We start from the raw sequence: 9,021 nt of genomic DNA, 5'->3' as shown, positions 1-9,021 counted from the left end.
CTGGCCACTCTTGGCTCCACCTTGGCCGCACCCCTTTGAGGGCCGGCGCCCAAGCCCCCTCTCCCCAAACCCTAGCTACCTCTCCTCCACCACTTCTCCCGCATATGCTTAACGAAGCTCCGCCGGAGATCTCCATCGACACCGCCACCACGCCGTCGTGCTGTCGGGATTCCAAGGAAGATCTACTACTTCCGCTACCCGCTGGAATGGGGAGAAGGACGTCGTCATCAACACCGAACGTGTGACCGAGTACGGAGGTGCTGCCCGATTGTGGCACCGTCAAGATCTTCTACGCGCTTTTGAAAGCGGCAAGTGATCGTCTACCGCAGCAACGAGAGCCTCCTCTCGTAGGCTTTGGAAATCTTCAAGGGTTAGTCTCGTTCATCACCTCGTTGCTCCCATCTTCTAGATTGCATCTTGGCTTGGATTGCGTTCTCGCGGTAGGAAATTTTTTGTTTTCTATGCTACGAATCCCATCAATAAATGATGAAAGGTTTGACCTATCTAAAAAGTACATACCAGTAAAACCTCCATCCTTGAAAATGCAATAAGTTGGCCGTGCAAAAACCATTCTTGATGAACTAGAGCTTGTCATGAGAATAAGCACAAGCTCTAAATCATCACATGGATAAGATCCAAATAACAACCAAGAAAGATGAAGAACCAAACTCGAAAATGCAACAAGTGATCTATGCGAAATCTGTTTTCGATGAACTAGAGCTTGTCATGAGAATAAGCACAAGCTCTAAAACATCACATGGATAAGGTTCAAATAACAACCAAGAAAGATGATGCAAGGATGCAAAGGTTTGAGCTCTCTCCGAACGGTACGATCGAGTTACTCACTCGAGAGCCCTCTTGATAGTACCACAACTAAACTATAAACCGGTCTCCAACTACACTATGAGACCGGTGAGAAAGAAACCCTATCAAGAGCAAACCTTATACTTGCTCATTCCACTTGAGCTCGATGACGACGATCTTGACCTCAACAAGATGGAACGCCTTTCTTGATTGTGCTTGCATGACGAAGTCTTGTGCATTGCTCCTCCATAATCCACCATGGGAGAGCTTCTTCTTCGGCGCATCTTCACATATCCATGATCACCATAAGGATCATTGCTCCCCCATAATCCACCATGGGAGAGCTTCTTCTTCGGCGCATCTTCACATATCCATGATCACAATAAGGATGGCAAGACTCAAGCAAAGGATATCTTCGAGATGGCTCATCTTGAACTTGCACTTCATTTCGTTGATGTCTTGAAGTTAACCTTGAGAGCTCACTTCATCTTCATCTTCAAGACATACTTGAGACTCGATCTTCTTCATTTGGATGGCAAGACTCAAGCAAAGGATCTCTTCGAGATGGCTCATCTTGAACTTGCACTTCATTTCTTCATCCTTCATCATGTTGATGTCTTGAAGTAACTTGAGGGCTCACTTCATCTTCATCTTCAAGACATACTTGACACTTGATATCCTTCATCAATTTCTTCTTCTTGCAATCTTGAAGCCAACATATGGTTCAACCATTGCCTATGGACAACACCTACAAATATAACTCAATGCAAACATTAATCCATAGGGATTGTCATTAATTACCAAAACCACACATGGAGGCTCCATGCACTTTCAAAAGTGTTGACTGTTGTAGCTAGGCGTGCACTTGAACTAGGAGGCGTGCTTGTCGTTCTGTAACACGATCTAGAGATCGAAATTCTTCCTATGTTTCCATACATACAAATGGGGCAAAGAAAAATCTTTGGCAACAATTTTTTTTAACTCGAGTTCAGAATCAAATTACTAGGAAGACAAGGTTCAGTGAAAGTACGGGTGGAATTCATTGACTGGCTTTAATATAGACAAAATCATTTGATCACACAAAGTAATCCCGATTGCAAACTACAACTAATGAAGCTACAATGGCTCTGAGGCTGTGGGATGTGGCTCTGATACAATATCTCTGAAGACAATAGAGAACTACAAAAGGATCAAAAAGGTTCTCCATAATTCATATACTGAATAATAGTGGCCACATCTGATACTAGTAAGAATCCAACGCTTGTACAGGAGAGATAGGCTTAGTAGAAGCATCCCCTAATATAGAAAAAGAACCTTTGTTGTAGATACACCTGCAAGTATATGTCGGGAAAAGGTGAACTGAAAATTAACTTCAATGGTTATGATGAGGTAAACAATCGGTAGCAGACATAGCTATTACATACAACTCCATGTAGGCCTCTTGTTCTAACATGGACATCAATCAACTGTGTAGCATTAATAAACTTTACTTTGATGTCTATACATCTGTTGCTTCTCTTACTTTCTTGTTGTTGCTTGCTTCTCTTGCTTCTTGCTTCTCGGGTCACTTTCTTTTCTTGCTTCTTTCTTGTCTTGCCGCTTCCTTATCTTGTTTCTTTCTTGAATTACGTGCTTCTTTTGCCGCTTCCTTCTCTTGCTTCTTGCTTGCTTTAAGTGCTTCTTTTGCCGCTTCCTTCTCTTGTTTCTTGCATGCTTTAAGTGCTTCTTTTGCCGCTTCCTTCTCTTGTTGCTTGCTTGCTTTAAGTGCTTCTTTTGCCGCTTTCTTCTCTTGTTTCTTGATTGCTTCACGTGCTTCTCTTGCCGCTTATTTCTCTTGTTTCTTGCTTGCTTTAAGTGCTTCTTTTGCCGCTTCCTTTTCTTGTTTCTTGATTGCTTCATGTGCTTCTCTTGCCGCTTGCTTCTCTTGTTTCTTGATTGCTTCCCGTGCTTCTCTTCTCGCTCGGTTGCTTGCTTCTTCGGCTGCTTGCTTCGCACTTGCTTCTCTTGCAACTTCTGCTTGTTGCTGGATGTACTGGAGTATAATGGTTTTGGTTTTCGTAAGTACGTTCATCGGGACACATAGATCATACATTACCTCTTCTAGCCTTCCTTCTGCCTCGAGGAGGTCCTTATACATATGTGGGATATCATAGTGTACCTCTCATTCTGCCCGCATTATCTCAATCATAACTGTCTTGAGTGTGAAGAAGCTTCTACTTAGTTTGTTGACCTCATAGTCATTGTATTCTTCTTCCACACCCTCTATCAGTTCCTTTATATTCTTAGGTGCTCTCGCGTCAGTAAGGGACTGCAGTGACCTGAACAAGGCTAGATCAAGCACATTCAAGTCCGGGCTGTTCGGAGGTTGTTGCATTAATTGAATGTCTAGGTCAGTCTGTGCTACTGCCTGTCGGAAACCATCATCATGAGGGAGGAGGTGAGGTTTCGCATTATCTTGTTGAATGAAGATTGTTGTTCCTTCATCCTCATCGGGCCATTTGTCTTGGATGGCTGGAATCACTGGATTGCACATGTATTGTCTCATGACATCTTGGGTAACTTTCACATTTTTTAGCTCAAGTGTTCCTTTAGGTCTAAGTTTACTCTTCTTAGGAGCTGGGGTCTCCTTCACAAATGCCCATGTCCCAATCTTGCCATCAAACGTGACTACCCCTCTTTCGCCATACCTTGGCTTGGCAACTGCCGCGAGGAACATCACTTTTCCGATGCTATTCTTATTTTTCACTGTGCGCAATGGTTTTGCCTCTTCTGGGAGTAGGTAGTATGAGTTGTTCACTCTAGTCATGTCGAACCATTTTTCATCAATATGGACAAAGTTGTCCATATCCTTGAACCTACATGGTGAGTTCTCATCGAGCATAGAAAGGCAATGTTGTAGCCTCTGTATTTTGTTAGCTTCTGTCATCGATGGCTTAAGGGTGTCACTGACGCGCTTCAGTTCACCCAACCTAAACCTTCTATGCAATGTTGAACGTAAAATGAAGCGACGTCTGCATCAGTTTGTGAACCAAGCAAGAGATGTGCGGAGATCAAGTGTAAGTATGATGCCTGAGCAATACATTTCAGTTGCTGGACTTCTTAGACAATAGTTAGCTTGTCTGTGAATATTTTATCTTCTTTAACAGACTGTGAACTCATACAATGAGGATCCATATGCAAAGGAATTCTGTGTAACTGATGGAATATTTTCACTAATATTTCTCCAAGATAGATCCATGCACCACATGTGAAACTGAAGTTTCTCTGAAACTGAATGTTTGCATTAATTTCTCTGAAACTGAATTTTGAACTGCAGTACCTTTTCAGGTAACAGTTCAGGGATGAGGACGGCGGGCTCGTTCAGGGGAGGGCGGCGAGCTCGTTCAGGGGAGGGCGTCGAGCTCGTTCAGGGGAGGGCGTCGATCTTGTCCAGGGAGCAGACGAGCTCGCCGTCGGAGCAGCCGGCGGCGCAGTGGCGCAGGGAGGAGGTCAAGCCGTCGAGGACAATGACGAGCGCAGCGGAGGTGCAGCGGCGCGGCGGAGGACCAGCAGCGCTGCAGGGAGGAGCTCGTGGCTGACGGCGAGCGGCGCAGCGGAGGACCAGCATCGCTACTGGGAGGAGCTCGTGGCTGACGGCAAGCGGCGCAGAGAGGCACGCACGCGGAGCAGAGGAGTCCGCGGTGCAGAGAGCAGCGGGCGGCTAGCGACGCGAGCTCGGGCGCGGCGCGGGGGAGTAGGCAAGGGTGGCGCACGGAGCAGACAGCAGCCGGCGAGCGCCGCGAGCTCTGCAATGGAGATCACGGTTCGGGGGGGGGGGGGGCGATGATCCCAGATAGAATCGTCGTGTTTGCTGACCTCGCCCCCGTCGAAATTGCTGATAGATCGGTCGCCGGGGGCGACGACGAGCTGAAACCTCGACGGCGGAAGGCGGAGATCGAGGACGGAGACGGAGGTCGGGGAAGATCGATGTTTGAAATTCAAAACAGAAGTCCTATCTTGAAGCGTTTTCACTGTTTCTGGACTTTTTTGCAAAAGTTACTTTGTATTGCGGGTCCGACACTCTCCACGGGACGGAGGGAGTACATCGTGACAGAGACATGAGGGCATCTCCAACGGGGCGACCCAAACCGCGCCCGCGCGTCCGGATGGGTCGAGCCAGACAAAAACGCGGCCCAGCGCGCGGACCCATCCCTAAAACGGATGGCCGCAGCGTCCGGGACGACCCAAACCCGGCCCAAATCTAGGGCGAGTTTGCGTAGCCGCGGACGCCGAATGCTGGTCGCTCGCGTCCGCCCCTTGTCCGCCCCTGGCCCGCGTGTCATAGAAATAGAAACGTTTTTTTTCATTGGAAAGAACCATTACAATTTTTTTTTAGCCTACTACTTCTATCCTAATACGTACCGGGCCGGCGGCCTCGCCGGCGACTCCCTCGCCGGCTCGCCGTCGGGGCCTTGGATTTCACTCGACGCGGGCGGCCTGTACGCGTGAGGATTCCACTCCAGCTTATGAGCTGGGCGGCGCGGCGGAGGACTTCATCCTCCTCCTTTCCGCTCGCGCGCCTCGGGCGCGCTCGCGCTCCGCCTCCTGACGCGGCACCACCCGCTTCCCGCATAGCTCCACTTCCTGCAGGGCGGCGCGTTACACAGCGGTGCGCGCCTCCAGGCGGACGCGGCCGGCGGCCTGGGCCTCGTGGTTCCCGTTCCGCCGCCACATGCGCTCTTGTCGGCCGCGCTCCACCGACGCAGCAGCCTCCCGGGCGCGCCGCTCGGGCGAGGGCATCTGGATGAGGTGCTGGGCTGCTCGCATAGCGAGCAGCTCGTTCTTCTGCCCGAGTAGGTCGCCTAATCGGCGGCGACCGGCCCGGCAGGTCGCCTCGTGCTCCTTCGTCACGCGCGTGAGGTCGGCGAGGCGCTCCTCGATGGCGGCGTTGATGTTGGCCAGCGCGAGGTCCTCCTCGTTCACGAGCTCCTCCTCCGCGGCGGCCGCGGCCTCATACCAGCTGTCCGCGGTCTCGTGCCAGCCGTCCGCGGCCGCCTCCACCATCTCCGCGTCCCCTTCCTTCTTCGCCGCCGCCTCGGCAGCGGCGCGGAGCGCGTCGTCGTCGGCGAACCACCGCGCGTCCGCGCGCTCCTCCTCGTCCGTCCGCGTGAACCTAGCCCGGGCGGCGAGGGAGAGCTTGGCCCACGTGGCCTGCAGAGTGCGTGGCATGGCGCCGGAGAAGGTGGAGGGGAGAGGACGGCCGAGAGGGTGTGATGCGGTCTCTGGCCGCCGCCGTCTTTTATAGCCGGCGGCGTGGCGGGAAACTTGGGCGCCAGCGCGCGCCAAAGGGCTTTTCGCGCGCGCGGGAGGTGCGCGCGGGAACTTTCCCGCGCGTTCCACCGTCCACCATTGCTGTCCCGTCGAGGCCTGCCATGGCGCAGCGCCGCGCAAGGAAGACGAACCACGTGGCGCCTGTTTGGGTCGCCGCGTTGAGCGCAGCGTGCGACCCAAACGGACACGCGAACGCGGACCGCTGTCCGCGTGTCCAGTCGGCCATCCAAACGGTCCAAACCGGACAGCCCAGCGCGTCCGTTTGGGTCGCGCGGTTGGAGATGCCGTGAGGAGGCTTTGGAGCTTGGGTGTTCCATTGGCTCGCCACGCTGTTCCGTGGGAACGAGAGCCTTCCGGAGGGATCCCCCTGCCAGTCCTACACAGGACCAAACAGCTGCATGCAGATGGTGCCGAAAATGAACAGGGTGAGTTCAGATGGAGACATGGGAGACTCGGGAGGGCTCTTGGCCGGCTCGCAGCTTGCGCCGCTGGAACTGCGCCTGTTTTTGCCACTGCCATGGAACCTGGCGAGGAGGGCATTGTAGTGGAGGCGCACGACCCGAGACCTTGCCAGGAGCTAGAGGCCAACACTTCGGCGTCGTAGCTGCACCAAGGATCCAATCGTCAAAGCTAAATGCACAGGTCTGTCTGTGTGTGGGGGTGGGGGTGGGGGGGGGGGGAGGTGTGTGTGCAAGAGTGAAACACATGCAGACCTTTCTGCTAATACATGGGCATAACACATGCAGCCCTTTCTGCTAGCGAGGAGGATCTGATCATACTTCATCCGTTGTTCGATTCCCCGATGCGGGATCAACATCTGAGAGCAGTGGCATCGATCTTTGGCAAGATAATGCCAACGAGTTTTGAGAGGTCAGAGGAGTGCACATCATCAGTAGCGGTGGTTTGATTTGAAGCATGGGCGGCTGAGTCCAAATATTTTTATGGATTCACTGGTAGAAAAATGGCCTTCCGTCCAGCCCCATTAGTCGCCAAAATATAGGAACCGCGACTAATGGGGTCTTTAGTCGCGGTTCGGGTGGCGAACTGCGACTAAAGACCTGGGCCCAGCGCGCTCGGTGGCCAGCTGGTGGACGGGAGGGGCTTTAGTCGCGGTTGGCCAGGCCAACCGCGACTAAAGGTCCTCAGGCCTGGCCCGTAGGCCTTTAGTCGCGGTTGACCAGGCCAACCGGGACTAAAGGCCCATCCCTATAAAAGGGCCTCAGCTCACAGCACTTAGCCATTTGGTGCCAATTCTCTTCACAAGCTTCACAAGGGGGTGTAGGTTTGCTTTTGGTTCCTCTTATGCACATAAGGTGTTTGATGCAATGCCCCAAGAGCATGAAACAAACATGATATGAAGTGTCGGAGCCACACTTGAGCTTCCTCTTTTATTTTTTCCTCCTCGATCGCGGTTAGCAACTTGAACCTTTCATATGTGTCATTGATCAAATATGCATGTGTGTAGTTCATTGTTTAATTTCTATTGTTTATAGCTAGTTAGTTTAACAAATGCATGATGGTTAATTATATATTTTATATTATAATAATGCAGATGAATCGGCAATGGATGTACGGTAACCGACTCTCCGGCGAGTTCACTACGGGTTTGAAAGATTTCCTCGTAGTGGCTAATGCGAACAAGCGGAAGGGTTTTGTTATCTGTCCATGTGTTGACTTTAAGAATCAGAAGGGTTACTCTTCCCCAAGAGAAGTTCACCTGCACCTGCTTCGGCACGGTTTCATGCCAAGCTATAATTGTTGGACCAAGCATGGAGAAAGAGGGGTTATAATGGAAGAAGATGAAGAAGGGGATGATTTCATCGATGAAAACTATCTTGATCATTTCGGTGATACTTTCATGGAGGATGCTGAAGGTGAAGGGGAAGGTGAAGAAGAGGCACGTGATGAGCCCGTTGATGATCTTGGTCGGACCATTGCTGATGCACGGAGACGCTGCGAAACTGAAAAGGAGAGGGAGAATTTGGATCGCATGTTAGAGGATCACAGAAAGTCGCTGTACCGGATGCGATAATGGTCTCAAAAGCTGGGCTGCACACTGGATTTGCTGAAATGGAAGGCACATGCAGGTGTAGCTGACTCGGCATTTGAAAACTTGCTGAAAATGTTGAAGAATATGTTTCCAAAGAATAACCAGTTGCCCGCCGATGCGTACGAAGCAAAGAAGGTTGTCTCGCCCTCTAGGTTTAGAGGTTACGAAGATACATGCATGCATCAACGATCGCATCCTCTACCGCGGTGAATACGAGAATTTGAATGAATGTCCAGTATACACGCATTGCGTTATAAGATCGCAGGCGATGACCACAGTGACGATGTTGAGGGCGAGAAACCCAGGAAGAGGGTTCCCGCCAAGGTGATGTGGTATGCTCCTATAATACCACGGTTGAAACGTCTGTTCAGGAACAAAGAGCATGCCAAGTTGTTGCGATGGCACAAAGAGGACCGTAAGTCGGACGGGGAGTTGAGACACCCCGCAGATGGAACGCAATGGAGAAAGATCGACAGAGAGTTCAAAGATTTTGCAGCTGACACAAGGAACATAAGATTTGGTGTAAGTACAGATGGCATGAATCCTTTTGGCGAGCAGAGCTCCAGCCATAGCACCTGGCCCGTGACTCTATGCATCTACAACCTTCCTCCTTGGTTGTGCATGAAGCGGAAGTTCATTATGATGCCAGTGCTCATCCAAGGTCCGAAGCAACCCGGCAACGACATCGATGTGTACCTAAGGCCATTAGTTGATGAAATTTTACAGTTGTGGGGCAGACCTGGTGTCCGTGTGTGGGATGAACACAAAGAAGAGGAATTTGACCTACGAGCGTTGCTTTTCGTAACCATCAACGATTGGCCTGCTCTTAGTAACCTTTCGGGACTATCAAATAAGGG

At 51.0% G+C, this 9,021-nt stretch overlaps 1 protein-coding gene across 1 annotated transcript; it reads right to left on the bottom strand.

The window, feature by feature from the left end:
- Window positions 1–2,965: 2,965 nt before the first annotated feature.
- LOC127340053 (uncharacterized) lies at window positions 2,966–3,730 on the bottom strand. The gene has a single exon (XM_051365833.1). It carries the CDS (start codon window positions 3,728–3,730, stop codon window positions 2,966–2,968), a length of 765 nt encoding a protein of 254 aa, XP_051221793.1.
- Window positions 3,731–9,021: the final 5,291 nt, after the last annotated feature.

Source organism: Lolium perenne, chromosome 3 (genome assembly GCF_019359855.2).
Source record: "Lolium perenne isolate Kyuss_39 chromosome 3, Kyuss_2.0, whole genome shotgun sequence".
Lineage (NCBI taxonomy): Eukaryota > Viridiplantae > Streptophyta > Magnoliopsida > Poales > Poaceae > Lolium > Lolium perenne.
This window is presented reverse-complemented; position numbering and strand designations above follow the sequence as displayed.

Bases quoted from the DNA above. Each gene is read 5' to 3' on its own strand.
- LOC127340053 (XM_051365833.1), bottom strand. From the start codon at position 3,730: ATGACAGAAGCTAACAAAATACAGAGGCTACAACATTGCCTTTCTATG.